The sequence below is a fragment of the Choloepus didactylus genome, chromosome 4, assembly GCF_015220235.1.
Source record: "Choloepus didactylus isolate mChoDid1 chromosome 4, mChoDid1.pri, whole genome shotgun sequence".
In the NCBI taxonomy this organism is placed as follows: Eukaryota; Metazoa; Chordata; class Mammalia; order Pilosa; family Megalonychidae; genus Choloepus; species Choloepus didactylus.
Genome location: NC_051310.1, coordinates 91,892,626 through 91,911,439, shown reverse-complemented (window position 1 = coordinate 91,911,439; position 18,814 = coordinate 91,892,626). Strand labels below are relative to the sequence as shown.

Below are 18,814 nucleotides of genomic sequence, written 5' to 3'. Positions count from 1 at the left end.
TGCAGAGGCTGAAGAGGGCCTCCCATTACTTAGTCCTGATGTTTTTGACAAACCAGAGCATTCTAATGGGACCCTCTCCTACAAACGCCCCTCATCTAACCCCCCACTCACCTTCTCTCCCAGGATGTGTCAGCCTGAATTCCTGGACGTTCCTTTCCTAGTTCATCCAGTGACTCCGCGGGCCGGGGGCTGATCCCTAACCGAATCTGGTGGCTGCCCAAGTCTGCAGCAACTCCTCCCTTCGGGCCCAGCCCTTGGGAGGGAAAGGGGCGTGTGTTCCTTTAAGGGGCTGGCCCGGCGGGAGCGCGGGGGTTTCTTCCCAAGCCGCTTCCTTTCTGGCGGTTCAAGATCTCCAAATCCGCCTGCTGCCTCGGACCCGGACAACCTGCGGCTCCGAGCGCTCGAGCCGTCTAGGAGCCCCTCGGGACGGTACGTGGGCCCGGGGGTAGCCGGGCTCCTGAGGCCCTCTGCGGGCCGAGTTCTCCCGTCCCAGCTTTGGGTCTCCAGCGGGGGCCCCACGCGTCCCTGGAAGGAGCCAGGGGAAGTGAGCGGGGCCCTGCGAGTCCCGGCGGCGCTGGGCTGTGCTCGCCAGCTGGGGGCGCCCCCGGCGCGCGTGGGGTGGTTGCAGCGCGGGGACGCGGGCAGTCAAGCCGACCTGCCTGCGCGCCGCGAGGAGGCAACCTCCGAGCGAACCCGGGGGCCTCCGAGACCACTGCCGGGCTCCGGTCCCTTTCCCGCCGTGGGCCGCCCGCCTCCGTCCCGACTGGTCCGGTCCCGGTCCCTCAGCCTCCAGTAGAGCGCACTGCGCGCGGGTCTCTGCCCCGGGGTATCTGCCCGACTGCTCCGAGGGCCGCTGGAGCCCCGGGCGGGGTTGAGGGCAATCAGCGAGGCCGCGGGCGAGTGGACCTGCCTCCCTGCCTCGGCCGGGCGTGCTCTGTCCGCCCCGGGGCACACGCAATGGATGCCCGTCGGTTCCAGGCCCAGGGGCAGGGAAAGTGGAAGGTAGAGGTGCGAGATGGGGTCGCCCAGGGAGGAATTTACGTTTCGTAACAGCGAGGGACACTTGTGAGTGGCCAGGAAGGAAACAGCGAGGGGCACTTGGATCCAACCCTGCAACCAAATCGCTGCGTGGCCACGGCAGCGTCTGACCCCTCTGGACTGCAGTGTCCACCGCTGACCTCGGGAGTGCCTCTGCTCTGTGCAGCTGGGGGCGGTGACCGGGAGGCGCCCTGGCCCCTCTCCCGCGGCCCTGCATTGGCCGGTGGGCTGGGAATGCTGGTAGGAAACCCCTCCGGCGTCCACTTTCCGGGGGCCGCGGGTTTCAAAGACCTTGTAAGCCTTGTCTAAACAAGCGGCACGGATGTCAAATTCCTCGCCCAGAGCCGGCTGGAGGTGAAGACCTGGAGGGCAATGCTGCTACCCTCTGCAGTTGTCTGGAGGAACTTCTACTCCGGGGTGGTCCGGTGAGGATGCGGGGTGGTCCGGTGAGGATGCGGAGTCTAGTGGAGAGGTGGGGAAGGGGGCTGGGTAAGGCACCTACCTCCCTCCAAGTGAGGGCTCAGCTTATTGTTCTGGTGTGTGGAGGGGTCTTGAGGCAAGATTTTCTCTAAGCTCCGCTTATTTACAGATGATAAGGCCTTGGGTTATTCACTCATTTCCACACCTTGGCCTCAGTTTCTCTAACTGTGAGCAGAAGGCAGTGGTGCTGGCTCTTCTAGGCGATGAGAGGAGAAAGAGCCAATGATGTCAGATGTTGCTTTGTAAAGGGTTAAGAGTAGTAATAAGAACTAATATATTTTTAGCAGACTCCCTTTAATCTTCACAAACATGTTTTCTGGTTGGTATTGTTGTGATCCCCATTTTACAGATGAAGAAACTAAGGTTCAGAGAGGCTCCACAACTTGCCCAATGACAGACTGTTAGTGAGTGGGTGGAGTTCAGAACCAAAGCCAGGTGGTCCATCTGATTATAGCTTAACCACTATGTCAGTACATATTGGCTGCTAGTCATTGAGCACCTGCAGTGTTTCAGGGGCTGGAGAAAATTCATCTTAGATAATTCTCACCAAAGCCCTGTGAGGAGAGACTATTATGATCCTTATTTTACAGATGAGGAAATGGAGGCAGAGAGAGATTGTGTCACTTGCCCAAGGTCATGTACCAGGATGCGGGTGTATCTGTCTCTAACCCTGAGCCCAGGTCTGGATGCACAGGCAAAGCTCCAGCTGGTTTGGGGAGCCTTCCTGCTGCTGAAGTAGCTGGGCTGGATTCTGTCTTGACCTTCCTGCAGGGAGCTCTATGGTTGTCCTGAGAGGCAGAGCAGGTGTTTGGGTTGGCCAGGTGGAGGAGCGGAGGCTGTCCACTGTCCCCTTAGTGGGAGTGGTCAGGGATGGGACCAGGGCAGGGGGCATCTAAGTGATATTTACCACTTCTAACTCCCACCAGAACTCTGCTCTGCATTAGCCCTGGCACTTGGGGCCGTTGTTGTCCTCAGCCCCTGAGCTTCCTTTTAATCCTTTCCTGTGACAAGGAAACTTTGATGTAACAGGTCAAATGATTTGTGCAGGGTCACCCAACTAGCAGGTGTCCGAGCCGGGATCTAAACTCTGTGAGTCTAACATGAAGCCTTGGGTGTTCTGCACCCCCTCAAAGAGGGGTAGGAAAGGACACTTGGCTTCCATCTGGGTTGTAGCTCTTGGGCAAAGGGCTGATATATATATTTTTCAGAACTCATTTTGTTTTTCTTGGTGACTCCCCACCATTCCAAAGTTATATGACTGTAGAGTTTTCATCCAGCAAAGAGGGACTTTGATCCAGATCACACTCTTCCACTTGAGGTAGGATTAATAAACCAGAGACTAAATGAAGGTGGGTGCCCTGATTGGAGAGGGGTTGGAAGCCGGTCTTACAGAAAGTGCTGGAGAGAGGAGTTTTTAGCTTGGAAACAAGCAGCCAGGGTGAGGAAGTGCATTTGATTTGAGATGAATGAATGAATATGCCCTAATGAATGATCCTTTTAGAATGTAAATCAGATTCATGTCACTCCTCTGCTGAAAACTCTTCAGGGACTCCCCTTCTTAGAATAACATGGGGCCTTTGGCTGCCATTTGGACATCATTTTCTGCCACTCTTTCCCTCAGTCCCTGGGCGCCAGCCTCACTGGCCTCCAAGCTATTCTTGCCAGAAGCCTTTTGCATGTGCTGATCTGTCTCCCTGGAATGTTCTTCCCCCAAGATTTCCAAGGCTTACACCTTCCCTGTACATCCCCTTCTCTGTTCTCCCCGATCCCCCTGTCTAAAGGAGTACCCCTTCCCTGGCTTCATCTTTCTCTATCATGCGCATCACACATTGAGTTTTTTGTGCATCTCCCCCACTAGAATATAAACTCGATGAGGATTTCTTTTTTGTGTCCCTAATGCCTAGAACTGTGCCTGGCACATGGTGGATACACAATAAATATTTGTTGAATGAATGAAATCAAGCCCCAGCTCTTTCATCTATTACCCCAGGGAAACTTAGTTGAGCACCTTAGCATTTCTGAGCCTTGGTTTCCTTGTCTGTACACTGGGCATCATAATTCTGACACTGTGAGGCGTGCAGACAATGACATCCATGAGAGTGACTTGACAAGTGGGATGCAGACCTTAAAGGTGACAAATCATTATTCAGTAGGGAGAGGGTGGCTGAAAAGAGTTCAATAGTCCTGCCTCTTCAACCTCTTGGCTGTGTGATCTTTGGACAGTTACTTCCTGTCTCTGTGCCTCTGTTCACCTGTGGATTAAATGGGGTGAATAAAATTTTTGTCGACCATGGGGGGTCAAGGGAAATGCTGGATGAAGGAGCCCTTTGAAATTCTAGGAGATTGTGTGGCACCCAGGCGTGAGCTTGTGAGTGTGTGCCGAAAGTCTCTGAGGCTGGGAAGGGGTGCCCCTGAGGCTCGCTCCCTGTGGCTGCTGAAGGCAGAGCTCACCAGCGGGCACCAGACAGTGAGACTGTCTGTCTCAGTGCGTTTCTGGATTGTGAATTTCCTCATCCATGATTGGTAGGAAGGGGGAACGATGTCAGGATAACCGTGCAATCACGTTGGTTTGGTGGTGATTTTTCCCAGCATGTTGATGTTTTAAGTGACCATAACAACCTTTCTTACAATTAAAGAGCAAGCCTTAGCAATGTATGAATTCCGTGAGAGATAAATACTGGAAGTCTTGCAGAAATGCCTTTCTTTAGTATACACACAGCTGTCCCTCACTGTCTAAGCTTTTGCTATTTACTGTCAAAAACTCAGCAAACAAATAGATTTGGATAATACAACATCCCTGCTATCTGAATTCTCCAAAGTCTCAATATCTAAACTCTCACTATCCCAACTCAAGGATGCAACAGATTTGGTGAATGAGAGATGCCTGTATCACTGGCTTAGCTGCTTGAGAACTGCTACACTTTCCACAACATAAAGTTTTCTGATAAAACTAGGAATCAGATGAAGTTGCAAAGACATTTTCCTGTGTTTAAAAAAAAAATGATTGAAGAAGGTAACTTCGCCCTTTATCAGATTTTTAATTTTGGTAAATCTGTTCTCTTTTGGAATCAAATGTCCCAAGGGCCTGTGTCTTGCAGGAAGGAGAGCACTTGCCCCAGGGGTGAAGCCTGCAAAGGGCTGATTGACGGGACATGGGACACCGGGTGCAAATGTCAGTGGAGATTTAACGTGCTGGTGTTTTTCATTAGGATTGCTCTTGTCTTTGTTAGTGCTCTGGTTACAAAGTTAACTGTTATGAGTGATCTGCCTCAACTTTTTTCAGGGATCCAAGTATCACTTTGTGGTGGAAATCCCTGGCTTTGCTCATCCCATGGGAGCCCTTTCTCACTGTGCAGGATGAGCTGCTGTGAGAGGCTGAACAGTTGCAGATGGAGGCGGGGGAGCCCTTCTGCTTGAGAAGGCTTTGGGGGGCAAGAGGACTTCTGCTGTGGGTGCCCAGGGATGAGGTAGACCCCGAGACCCCTGGCTCAGTGTTGACAAGACTCTCAATCCCCATTCCACTTCTCTCCTGGTTCCAAATGTGGAGCTTTAAGGAAGGGAAAGAAAATTAACTCCTACAAAGGCTCACTCAGGGCCAGGCTGTGTACTATGCATACGTCACCTCCCTGAAATTAATATAGTGGTTCTGGGCTTTGGAGCTGCACAGTGTTCAAATCTTGTCTCTGCCACTTCCTAGCTGGATGACCTTGGGCAGGTTACTTAACCTCTCTGTCCCTTGGTTTTCCCATCTGTAAAATGGGGGATGGTAACAGGTCCTCCTTCTAGGGTTGTGGTGAGGATTAAACGAGATAGTAAACGCTTGTTAAAGTCAGCTAGTAACATTTTTATGATGACCATAGCAACCCTATGAAGAGAGTGTATTGCCAGATGAAGCTAAACTGTGTTCCCACAAAGACCCAGAACATGGCTTCAATACGATAGAGCTTTGTTTCTCTCATGGGAAGTGCAGGTGAATGAGGTTCAGGGCTGGTGGGGCAGCTCTGCCATTCCATCCTTGGCTTCTGTCTGAGTCTAAAGGCTCTGCTAGTTGCCACAGTGTTTCAGCCAGCTGGCTGGGGTAATGAACACCAGGGAAAGGCATCCCTAATTGTTCTAACTGCAGGACCCAGACGTGTCACCCATGTTTCCTGCCCACTTCCATTGGCCAGAACTTAGTCATATGGTTTCTGTAGCTGCAAACATGGCCTTTGACAAGTGGCCATGCACCTATTTAGAACTCCATTACTATAGGAGAGAAGTAGAATGTATTGGTGGACAGCCAGCAGCCTGCCACGGTGAGTCTTATGATCTCCATTTCACAAATGAAGAAGCCTGCCCAGAATCACCCAGCTAATGAGTAGTGGAGGTGGGGTTTTGAACCTGGATCTTCCTGTCCCCAAGCTTCTCCACCAGGTTGCCTGACTGTATTTAGGCTGCCCAGATCCGTGTTGCCATGGGGCTTCACAGGTGTCAGCAGGAAATTCCTCTTGGACTGGAAGAGGGGCCTCAGAGTGGGCAGTGTCCTGGCTGTGGCTGCACAGCACAGCACAGCAGGGCAGGTCTGGGCTTCTCTGCGAAGATGTGTAGGAGAACTGAGGAGTCTGCCCTCAACTTCCTCCCCATGCATTCCCTCGGCTCCAGCAAGAGCTTCTAACTGTTCTCCTAGAAACAAAAATGTTTCTTCCCCAATCCTATCACCCTTACAAGCCAATGCTTTTCTCCCTCCCTTCCTTTCTTCCCCCACTTTCCGTCTTTCTCTCTTTTCCTTCCCTCCCCTTCTTTCTTTTTGGGGTTCCTGCCCCTCTGATTCCTCAGGCATTCATAAGCCCACAGATTTGCAATCATAGAAGAGTGGCGATTTTATGTTTTTCTCTGTCCATTTTAAATTGCACCCTAAGCATTTTTGTGCATCACTCCGTGATAATCATGGTTACGCTTTCAAATGGCTGCCGTTACTTAAGTCTTGCTGCTCACAGTCTACCTTCCAAGCAGCCTTCAGGGGGATGTTTCCAAGAGGTGGGCATAACCCTGCAGCTCCTCTGCTTAAAGCCAGCATTGGAACTCTAGGGCCTTTGGGAGAAAGGGCAGATTTCTGGCCCTGACATCCAAGGGCCTCTGGATGCTGGTTCTGATGACCCCCTCACCTCTTTCTCCCTTAGCAGCAGGATTCACCCCTGCTTCTTTAGCTTCATATGGTTTCTGAAGTTTAGACTACTTCTAGAGAGCATGGTGAAAGGAATAAACAGGGGAGCTGGAGGACTGAGAGTCAAGCAATGGCAGTCACCACCTCCCAGACCTGGAGGGGAGCTGGGAGGAAATAGCATTACAGAGCCCTGGGATGCAGGCGCCAGGGCAAGGGGCTCTCTGGCAGGAGCTGTGGTCTTGAAGGGACAAAAGAATGCAGAGAGGAAACTATGCCAGAGGCACTGGGGCTGGAGGGAGCCAGGAAGAAATACCCCATGTTCTCTCTCTCCTGTCGGCACCTCCCACTGGCTGAATCCAGCTGGAAGCCAGAGGGCAAGGGGCCCAGGAAAATGACCCACAGGGATCAGAGCATGGCTGAGGAGGGCTGATCGTGGATCTGGGCATGTATTTAGGGGGCAAATGGGGAACATCCTGCCTGCACCCCCCCAGCCCCCTCTATACCCTCTCTGGGCTGGGTAAACCTGACTGCACCTGGTTAACATCTGTGACTTGGGTTTAGTTTTGACACTCCTTTTTCACCTCCATCTTGGTACTTATCACTCAGCATCGTGACTGTCTGTCTATGACTCTTTGCCCCTCCCTAGACTGAGCTCCTCCAAGGAAATATTTGGTCCTTGAATCTTCGAGAGCGCTCAGTCAATGGCTGGTGAGCAGGGCCAGAACTTGGGTAAGCTGATTGAGGCACTTGCTTTGGGGGCACAGTTTAAGGGGGGTGCCCAAAAAACTCAGTAACCAAGGCATAATATTTTGATGCAATAGTTAAAAAGATCAAATTGGCAGACTATAGCCCATGAGCTGGCTGCCTGTTTTATTCGAGTATCTGTTAAACCGGGAGCAGCCCCCTAGATGTGCTGTCACATGGTATTTTTCAATTTTTCTTTTTTACTTTGACCCAGAGTAAGAATAAATTTCACATTGTGACTCTCCCCATCCCAGACACTTCTGGACTGCAACAAAAGTTTCACAACGCAGGACTTATCTTCAGTATATGCCATGCACTTGATATTGTCTAGTCTAGTCTATTTGATTTCCACTAAACAAACGCTGTTCACAACCTCCCAAATTCAAACATTCACTTGGGAAATGTTGGTGCAGTCATAATCCTGCTTAATTTTCTCCAGGATCTTTTTGCCACCTACTCATTCCTTCTTAGCATCTGCATGCTTGCTTATTCCCCAGCTTGTCTGACTTGTTGCTGCCACCTTCTTGGCTCCAAGAACTGTGCCTAGTAGATAGTGGGTGCTCCGTAAATAACTGCTTATTGAGTGAATGAGTCGGGGCTAGAACAGGGGGTCCTTGCCCTCCCACCCCTGCTCCTCCCCCTGGCAGGGCTTCCCTAATTGTCTTGTTTTCTTCTTCCCAGTTTGCCCCGGGCCCCAGCCTTGCACAGGACACACTAGACCCCGGCCCTGCAAGTTGCGATGAGCCTGCTGCTCCTGGTCCTGCTGCTCCCGCTGCCCAGCATCTCTGGACTGCCCTTCTACAACGGCTTCTACTACTCCAACGGTCCCCACGGCCAGCACCGGGGCAACGGCTACGGCGAAGGTGGGCAGCTGCCTGGGCCGGGCTCTTTACTCCTCGGTAACCAAGGCCTTCCCTGGCTCCTGCTGTGAACTACGGGTTCCAGGCTGGGATGCGGGGCAGGGCGTGGCATCAGCACCGCACTCCCCCCTTTCCCGTCTGGGTCCCATCTGGGTCCTTGCAGTGAGCCAACCTCATGTCTAAGATGAGAGGAGGAGATGATTCAGTTTCTCTGTGTTTGCCAGCCTCTGAGACCCAGAGCCAAATTCACTTAAGGACAATCACTACTACTTAAAAAAATTTTTTTTTTTTTTAATTGGAGAAGTTACGTTTACAGATCAGTCATGCAGAAAAATGGATTCCCATATACCACCCCACCACCAACACTTTGCAGTGATGTGGAACATTTGTTACAATTGATGATAGCACTTTTTTGTAATTGTACTAATTTTTTAAAAAATAATTACCTTTGTTACAATTGATAAAAAATTACTAAAATAGTACTATTGTCCCTAGTTTACATTAGTTGCATTTTTCCATATACCACCCAATTATTAACACCTTGTATTAGTGTCATACATTTGTTATGATTCATGAAAGAACATTCTTATACTTGTACTATTAACTATAGTCCATCTACAATAAGATTCACTGTTATACAGTTCTATACTTTATCTTTTAATTTTTAGTCTAGTAACATATATGACCTAAAGTTTCCCTTTTTAACTTCTTTTACCTATATAATTCAGTGCTATTAATTAGACTCGCAATAATGTGCTGCCATCACCACCATTCATTTCCAAACCTTTACAATCAACCTAACTAGAAATTCTGTACAAATTATGCATCAAGGGTCTGTTCTCTAACCCCAGTCTATTCCCTGGTAACCTATAGTCTAGATTCTAACTCTATTAGTTTACTTATTATAATTAGTTCAAATCAGTGAGATCATACAATATTTGTCCTTTTGTGTCTGGCTTATTTCACTCAGCATAATGTCCTCAAGGTTCTTCCATGTTGTCACATGTATCAGGACTTCCTTCCTTCTCACTGCTGGATAATATTCCATTGTGTATATATATGCCACAATTTGTGTATCCTTTCATCTGTTGATAGACATTTGGGTTGCTTCCATCTTTTGGCAATTGTGAATAATGCCACTGTGAAAATATCTGTTCAAGTCCCTGCTTTCAGTTTTTCTGGATATGTACCTAGTAGCAGGATTGCTGGATCGTATGGTAATTCTATACCTAGCTTCCTGAGGAACTGCCAAACTGTCTCCACAGTGGCTGCACCATTTTACATTCCTGCCAGCAATGAATGAATGTTCCTATTTCTCCACATTCTCCCCAACACTTGCAGTTTTCTATTTTTTTAAAATAGTAGGCATTCTAGTGGGTATGAAATGATAACTCATTGTGGTTTTGGACTTGCATTTCCCTAACAGCTAGTGATGGTGAGCATCTTTTCATGTGGTTTTTGGCCATTTGTAAATCCTCTTTGGTAAAATGTCTATTCAAGTCTTTTACCCATTTTTAAATTGTATTGTTTGTCTTTTTACTGTTAAGTTGAAGGATTTTTTCATATATATATTGGATATTAATCCTTTATTAGATATGTGGTTTCCAAATATTTTCTCCCATTGAGAAGGTTGTCTTTTCACTTCTGTTACAAAGCCTTTTGATGCACAAAAATTTTTAATTTTGAGGCTGTCCCATTTATCTATTTTTTCTGTCATTGCTTGTGTTTTGGGTGTCAAGTCTAAGAAACCATTGCATAACACAAGATTGTGAAGATGCGTCCCCACATTTTCTTCTAGGAATTTTATAGTCTTGGTTCTTATATTTAGGTCTTTGATCCATTTTGAGTTAATTTTTTAACTCATTATTTTGCTTATGGATATCCAGTTCTCCCAGCACCATTTGTTAAAGAGACTATTCTTCCCCAATTGAGAGGTCTTGGCAGACTTGTGAAAAATCAATTGGTCATAGATTTGAGGGTCCATTTCTTAACTCTCAATTCAATTCCATTGGTCAATATATGTATCCTTGTGCCAGTACCATGCTGTTTTGACCATTGTAGCTTTGTAATATGTTTTTTTTTAAATCTTCATTTTATTGAGATATATTCACATACCATGCAGTCATACAAAACAAATCGTACTTTCGATTGTTTACAGTACCATTACATAGTTGTACATTCATCACCTAAATCAATCCCTGACACCTTGATTAGCACACATACAAAAATAACAAGAATAATAATTAGAGTGAAAAAGAGCAATTGAAGTAAAAAAGAACACTGGGTACCTTTGTCTGTTTGTTTCCTTCCCCTATTTTTCTACTCCTCCATCCATAAACTAGACAAAGTGGAGTGTGGTCCTTATGGCTTTCCCAATCCCATTGTCACCCCTCACAAGCTACATTTTTATACAACTGTCTTCGAGATTCATGGGTTCTGGGCTGTAGTTTGACAGTTTCAGGTATCCACCACCAGCTACCCCAATTCTTTAGAACCTAAAAAGGGTTGTCTAAAGTGTCCGTAAGAGTGCCCACCAGAGTGACCTCTCGGCTCCTTTTGGAATCTCTCTGCCACTGAAGCTTATTTCATTTCCTTTCACATCCCCCTTTTGGTCAAGAAGATGTTCTCCGTCCCATGATGCCAGGTCTACATTCCTCCCCGGGAGTCATATTCCACGTTGCCAGGGAGATTCACTCCCCTGGGTGTCTGATCCCACGTACGGGGGAGGGTAGTGATTTCACCTTTCAAGTTGGCTTAGCCAGAGAGAGAGGGCCACATCTGAGCAACAAAGAGGCATTCGGGAGGAGGCTCTTAGGCACAACCATAGGGAGGCCTAGCCTCTCCTTTGCAGCAACCGTCTTCCCAAGGGTAAAACTTATGGTAGAGGGCTCAACCCATCAAACCAGCAGTCCCCTATGTCTGTGGTCATGTTAGCAATCATGGAGGTGGGGTAGGCGAATTCCCCTGCATTCTCCACAGGCTCCTCAAGGGGCCACTACATATTTTTTTTCCTTTTTTTTTTTTTTTTTTTTTTTTTTAACTTTCCCTTCTTTTTTAAATCAACTGTATGAAAAAAAAAAGTTAAAAAGAAAACAAACATACAATAAAAGAACATTTCAAAGAGACCATAACAAGGGAGTAAGAAAAAGACAATTAACCTAAGATAACTGCTTAACTTCCAACATGTTCCTACTTTACCCCAAGAAAGTTACCTAATATAGCAACATTTCTGTGAACTTGTTCCTACTATATCCATCAGAAATTAACAGACCATAGTCATTCCTGGACATCCCCAGAACGTTAAATAGCTTATCTGTTCTTCTTGGATTATTGTTCCCCATTCCTTAATTGCTCTCTACTGCTAGTTCCACTACATTCTACATTATAAACCATTTGTTTTACATTTTTCAAAGTTCACATTAGTGGTAGCATATAATATTTCTCTTTTTGTGCCTGGCTTATTTCGCTCAGCATTATGTCTTCAAGGTTCATCCATGTTGTCATATGTTTCACGAGATCGTTCCTTCTTACTGCTGTGTAGTATTCCATCGTGTGTATATACCACATTTTATTTATCCACTCATCTGTTGAAGGACATTTGGGTTGTTTCCATCTCTTGGTAATTGTGAATAATGCTGCTATGAACATTGGCATGCAGATATGTGTTCGTGTCACTGCTTTCCGATCTTCCGGGTATATACCGAGAAGTGCAATCGCTGGATCGAATGGTAACTCTATATCTAGTTTTCTAAGGAACTGCCAGACTGACTTCCAGAGTGGCTGAACCATTATACTGTCCCACCAACAATGAATAAGAGTCCCAATTTCTCCACATCCCCTCCAACATTTGTAGTTTCCTGTTTGTTTAATGGCAGCCATTCTAATCGGTGTTAGATGGTATCTCATTGTGGTCTTAATTTGCATCTCTCTAATAGCTAGTGAAGCTGAACATTTTTTCATGTGTTTCTTGGCCATTTGTATTTCCTCTTCAGAGAACTGTCTTTTCATATCTTTTGCCCATTTTATAATTGGGGTGTCTGTACTATTGTCATTGAGTTGTAGGATTTCTTTGTATATGCAAGATATCAGTCTTTTGTCAGATACATGGTTTCCAAAAATTTTTTCCCATTGAGTTGGCTGCCTCTTTACCTTTTTGAGAAATTCCTTTGAGGTGCAGAAACTTCTAAGCTTGAGGAGTTCCCATTTATCTATTTTCTCTTTTGTTGCTTGTGCTTTGGGTGTAAAGTCTAGGAAGTGGCCGCCTAATACAAGGTCTTGAAGATGTTTTCCTACATTATCTTCTAGGAGTTTTATGGTACTTTCTTTTATATTGAGATCTTTGGTTCATTTTGAGTTAATTTTTGTGTAGGGGGTGAGGTAGGGGTCCTCTTTCATTCTTTTGGATATGGATATCCAACTCTCCCAGCCCCATTTGTTGAAAAGACCATTATGACTCAGTTCAGTGACGTTGGGGGCCTTATCAAAGATCAGTCGGCCATAGATCTGAGGGTCTATCTCTGAATTCTCAATTCGATTCCATTGATCTGTATGTCTATCTTTGTGCCAGTACCATGCTGTTTTGGCAACTGTGGCTTTATAATAAGCTTCAAAGTCAGGGAGGGTAAGTCCTCCCACTTCGTTTTTCTTTTTCAGAGTGTCTTTAGCAATTCGAGGCATCTTCCCTTTCCAAATAAATTTGATAACTAGCTTTTCCAAGTCTGCAAAGTAGGTTGTTGGAATTTTGATTGGGATTGCATTGAATCTGTAGATGAATTTGGGTAGAATTGACATCTTAATGACATTTAGCCTTCCTATCCATGAACATGGAATATTTTTCCATCTTTTAAGGTCCCCTTCTATTTCTTTTAGTAGAGTTATGTAGTTTTCTTTGTATAGGTCTTTTACATCTTTGGTTAAGTTTATTCCTAGGTACTTGATTTTTTTAGTTGCTATTGAAAATGGTATCTTTTTCTTGAGTGTCTCTTCAGTTTGTTCATTTCTAGCATATAGAAACATTACTGACTTCTGTGCATTAATCTTGTATCCTACTACTTTGCTAAATTTGTTTATTAGCTCTAGTAGCTGTATCGTCGATTTCTCAGGGTTTTCTAGATATAAGATCATATCATCTGCAAACGATGACAGTTTTACTTCTTCTTTTCCAATTTGGATGCCTTTTATTTCTTTGTCTTGCCGGATTGCCCTGGCTAGCACTTCCAGCACAATGTTGAATAACAGTGGTGACAGCGGGCATCTTTGTCTTGTTCCTGATCTTAGAGGGAAGGCTTTCAGTCTCTCAACATTGAGTACTATGCTGGCTGTGGGTTTTTCATATATGCTCTTTATCATATTGAGGAAGTTTCCTTCAATTCCTACCTTTTGAAATGTTTTTATCAAAAAGGGATGTTGGATTTTGTCAAATGCTTTTTCAGCATCTATTGAGATGATCAATTAATTTTTCCCTTTTGACTTGTTAATGTGTTGTAATACATTGATTGATTTTCTTATGTTGAACCATCCTTGCATGCCTGGAATGAACCCCACTTGGTCATGGTGTATGATTTTTTTAATGTGTCTTTGGATTCGATTTGCAAGTATTTTGTTGAGGATTTTTGCATCTATATTCATTAAGGAGATTGGCCGGTAGTTTTCCTTTTTTGTAGCATCTTTGCCTGGTTTTGGTATTAGATTGATGTTAGCTTCATAAAATGAATTAGGTAGTATTCCATTTTCTTCAATGTTTTGAAAGAGTTTGAGTAAGATTGGTGTCAGTTCTTTCTGGAAAGTTTGGTAGAATTCCCCTGTGAAGCCATCTGGCCCTGGGCATTTATTTGTGGGAAGATTTTTGATGACTGATTGGATCTCTTTGCTTGTGATGGGTTGGTTGAGGTCTTCTATTTCTTCTCTGGTCAGTCTAGGTTGTTCATATGTTTCCAGGAAATTGTCCATTTCTTCTGCATTATCCAGTTTGTTGCCATACAGTTGTTCATAATATCCTCTTATAATTTTTTTAATTTCTTCAGGATCTGCAGTTATGTCACCTTTTTCATTCATGATTTTGTTTATATGGGTCTTCTCTCTTTTTGATTTTGTCAGTCCAGCTAGCGGCTTGTCAATCTTGTTGATCTTCTCAAAGAACCAACTTTTGGTGATATTTATCCTCTCTATTGTTTTTTTGTTCTCTATGTCATTTATTTCTGCTTTAATCCTTGTTATTTCTTTTCTTCTACTTGGTTTAGGATTGGTTTGCTGTTCATTTTCTAGCTTCTTCAGTTGATCCATTAGTTCTTTGATTTTGGCTCTTTCTTCCTTTTTAATATATGCGTTTAGTGCTATAAATTTCCCCCTTAGCACTGCTTTTGCTGCATCCCATAGGTTTTGGTATGTTGTGTTCTCATTTTCATTCATCTCTATATATTTAGCAATTTCTCTTGCTATTTCTTCTTTAACCCACTGATTGTTTAGGAGTGTGTTGTTTAACCTCCAGGTATTTGTGAATTTTCCAAGTTTCTGATGGTTGTTGACTTCTAATTGTATTCCATTGTGGTCAGAGAATGTGCTTTGAATAATTTCAATCTTTTTAAATTTACTGAGGCTTGTTTTATGTCCCAGCATATGATCTATTCTGGAGAAAGTTCCGTGAGCACTAGAAAAGTATGTGTATCCTGGTGATTTGGGATGTAATGTCCTGTATATGTCTGTTAAATCTAATTCATTTATCAGATTGTTTAGGTTTTCAATTTCCTTATTCGTCTTCTGTCTGGTTGATCTATCTATAGGAGAGAGTGATGTGTTGAAGTCTCCCACAATTATTGTGGAAACATCAATTGCTTCCTTTAGTTTTGCCAGTGTTCTCTCATGTATTTTGTGGCACCTTGATTGGGTGCATAGACATTTACGATTGTTATTTCTTCTTGCTAAATTGCCCCTTTTATTAGTATGTAGTGGCCTTCTTTGTCTCTCAAAACATCCCTGCATTTGAAGTCTATTTTATCTGAGATTAATATTGCTAAACCTGCTTTCTTTTGGCTGTAGCTTGCATGAAATATTTTTTTCCATCCTTTCACTTTCAGTTTCTTTGTGTCCCTGTGTCTAAGATGAGTCTCTTGTATGCAACATATTGATGGTTCATTTTTTTTTGATCCATTCTGCGAATCTATATCTTTTAATTGGGGAGTTTAATCCATTTACATTCAACGTTGTAACCGTGAAGGCATTTCTTGAATCAGCCATCTTATGCTTTGGTTTATGTTTGTCATATTTTTCCCTCTCTCTCTTAATATCCTTTATTGTACCCATACCGAATCTCTTTAGCACTGAACCTTTCTCCAAGTCTCTCTGTCCTTTCTTTGTTTCTCTGTCTGCAGGGCTCCCTTTAGTATCTCCAGTAGGGCAGGTCTCTTGTTAGCAAATTCTCTCAGCATTTGTTTGTCTGTGAAAAATTTAAGCTCTCCCTCAAATTTGAAGGAGAGTTTTGCTGGATAAAGTATTCTTGGCTGGAAATTTTTCTCACTCAGAATTTTAAATATATCGTGCCACTGCCTTCTTGCCTCCATGGTGGCTGCTGAGTAGTCACTACTTAGTCTTATGCTGTTTCCTTTGTATGTGGTGAATTGCTTTTCTCTTGCTGCTTTCAGAACTTGCTCCTTCTCTTCTGTGTTTGACAGTGTGATCAGTATATGTCTCGGAGTGGGTTTATTTGGATTTATTCTATTTGGAGTTCGCTGAGCATTTATGATTTGTGTATTTATGTTGTTAGAAGATTTGGGAAGTTTTCCCCAACAATTTCTTTGAATACTCTTCCTAGACCTTTACCCTTTTCTTCCCCTTCTGGGACACCAATGAGTCTTATATTCAGATGTTTCATATTATCTATCATATCCCTGAGGTCCATTTCGATTTTTTCAATTTTTTTCCCCATTCTTTCTTTTATGCTTTCATTTTCCATTCTGTCATCTTCCAGGTCACTGATTCGTTGTTCAACTTCCTCTAGTCTTGTACTATGAGTGTCCAGAATCTTTTTAATTTGGTCAACAGTTTCTTTAATTTCCATAAGATCATCCATTTTTTTATTTAGTCTTGCAGTGTCTTCTTTATGCTCTTCTAGGGTCTTCTTGATTTCCTTTGTATCCCGTACTATGGTCTCATTGTTCATCTTTAGTTCTTTGAGTAGCTGCTCTAGGTGCTGTGTCTCTTCTGATCTTTTGATTTGGGTGCTTGGGCTTGGGTTATCCATATCGTCTGGTTTTTTCATATGCTTTATAATTTTCTGTTGTTTTTGGCCTCGTGGCATTTGCTGAACTTGATAGGGTTCTTTTAGGATTTGTAGACCTATTGAAGTCCTTATCTCTAATTTATCAGATCTACAGCTTCGTGGAGTACACTTTCTCTAACTAACCAGCAGGTGGCGTCCACGAGCCACCTGTTCTCCACAAGCCAGTTCTCCCCTGCTTAGCCTTTTTGGTGAGTGGGGGAGTGAGTCTTGTGGGGTCCAATTGGTGTATCAGGCTTGCGTGTGTAGTTGGTGTTGCCTGCCCTGTATATGGGGCGTGTTTCTGGGCAGTCAGGGAGGGGGGGTGGCCCTAACAATCAAATCTCCCTGGTGATCCTAGAGTTTTAATGCTGCTGCAATAGTCTAATCCTTCAGTTCAGTCCTGCCACAGTTTGTCTCTGCCACTGACCCACAAGTCCTTGGTATTGGCGTATGGCTCCTGAGACTTGCAAGTGGGCCCCTCTTCCAGGCCGTGCACCCCGGGTCCTCTGTTGAGGGATGACTGTGCTATGTCACAGGTGAGTGCCGTCCCCCCAGGGCAGTTCTGGGCTGCTGGGCTGTGTAGGGAGGCTCCCAGTCTGCTGAAATGATGGCTGAATGGGGCTTTGTTAATTCACACTGCTCCACCTTCCCATCTCTGGGACAATCAGCTGAGGTTGCAGGGAAGGCTAATGTCCACGCCCAGTTTTGTGGTGTGTGCCTGTTATTTGAAGCACTTCCGTCACACTGGGTTGTCTGGGGCAGCTCTGGGCTATGGGGCTGGTGATGGGCAGGAGTGTTTCCTGTCCACCAGGATGAAGGCTGTGAGCGGACACCCCCCCTTTCTTGGGAAGTTGTGGTGTTTAGTGAATTTTCTCAGCCACTGGATTATTGCCTTTTGTCTTAGAGCTCTCTTAGTTCTGCTCTTGACTTGACATGCCCAAATTGCAAGTCTTTGAAGCTTTCTGTATTGGGCTTCTTAGAGTAATTGTTTTAGAAAAAGAAAAAAGGATTAAAAAAAAAAAAAAAAAAAAAGGGCCCTCCTCAGAGATCTAATGGGTTATTGAAATGCTAAGAGACAAAGCAACCAGGGCCATTAAGGAAAGGTCCACAGGGCAGAGAGATCAGCTTTTCTTCAGGATTTGCATATGCACCTCAGGGCCTGAGCTCCGCCCTTCCCCTTTCTATGTTCACCAGAACTCCAAAAATCCTCCGCTTTTATTTTGGAGTTTTTCGAGTTGTTTTTTTTTTTTCTATGCCTGTCTCCTCTCTGCTGGGCTGGCTGCTCTCAGATTCTCTGGTGTCTGGTCTCAGTCTATCTATGGTTGGAGTTTGGATCAGTAGAATGAGTTTCCGATAAGGGCTGCCACTGCAGTTCTCCCTTCTCCTTCCCGGAGCTGACAGCCCCTCCTCCCACGGGACTGAGCCTGGCAGGGAGGGGCGCGGGTCCCCTGGCCGCAAAAACTTACAGATTTCGCTGATCTCAGCAGTTCGACGTTTTCACGAGTGTTGTATGAAGTATGCCCAAAGTCAGATTGCTCTGTGGTGTCCAGTCCCCGCAGTTCCTGGCTTTCTACCTACTTTCCTGGAGGAGTAACTAAAACATACAGCTCACCAGTCCTCCATCTTGCCCCGCCTCCTCTGTAATATGTTTTGAAGTCAGGAAGTGTAAGTCCTCCAACTCTGTTCTTTTTCAAGATGTTTTTGGCTTTTGGAGGCCCCTTAGCCTTCCAAATAAATTTGATGGTTGGCTTTTCCATTTCAGCAAAGTAAGCTATTGAAATTTTGATTGTTGAAATTTTGTATTGAACCTGTACATCTTTTTGGGTTGAATTGACCTATTAATGATAGTTAGTCTTCCAATCCAAAACACAGAATGTCCTTCCATTTATTTAGGTCTTCCTTGATTTCTTTTAGCAATGTTTTGTAGTTTTCTGTGTATAAATCCTTTATGTCCTTGGTTAAATTTATTCCTAGATATTTGATTTTTTGCTTGCTATTGTAAATGGAATTTTTTTTTCTTGATTTTCTCCTCAGATTGCTCATTACTAGTGTATAGAAACACTACTAATTTTGGCTTGTATTCCACCATTTTGTTGTAGTTTTTTGGGACTTTCTGTGTATAGGATCATGTCATCTGGAAATAGTGAAAGTTATACTTCTTTTTTTTCAATTTGGATGCCTTTTGTTTCTTTTTCTTGCCTAATTGCTTTAGCTAGAACTTCTAGCACAATGTTGAATAACAGTGGTGATAGTGGGCATCCCTGTCTTGTTCCTGATCTTAGAGGGAAGGCTTTC

The 18,814-nt window shown here is 44.5% G+C and overlaps 1 protein-coding gene across 2 annotated transcripts in view; it reads left to right on the top strand.

Annotated features, from left to right (window-relative positions):
• The first annotated feature begins 307 nt into the window (after positions 1–307).
• HAPLN3 (hyaluronan and proteoglycan link protein 3) overlaps positions 308–18,814 on the top strand; it is a 39,866-nt gene continuing 21,359 nt past the window's right edge. Inside the window, exons 1-3 of one of the 2 annotated variants that reach the window (XM_037835341.1) lie at positions 333–429; positions 7,308–7,390; positions 8,087–8,268. In XM_037835341.1, the coding sequence (XP_037691269.1) occupies positions 8,145–8,268 (124 nt within the window). In that variant the 5' untranslated portion in view covers positions 333–429; positions 7,308–7,390; positions 8,087–8,144. Of the gene's footprint in view, positions 430–7,307; positions 7,391–8,086; positions 8,269–18,814 lie in introns of both variants that reach the window. The other variant, XM_037835340.1, reaches the window with a different exon arrangement.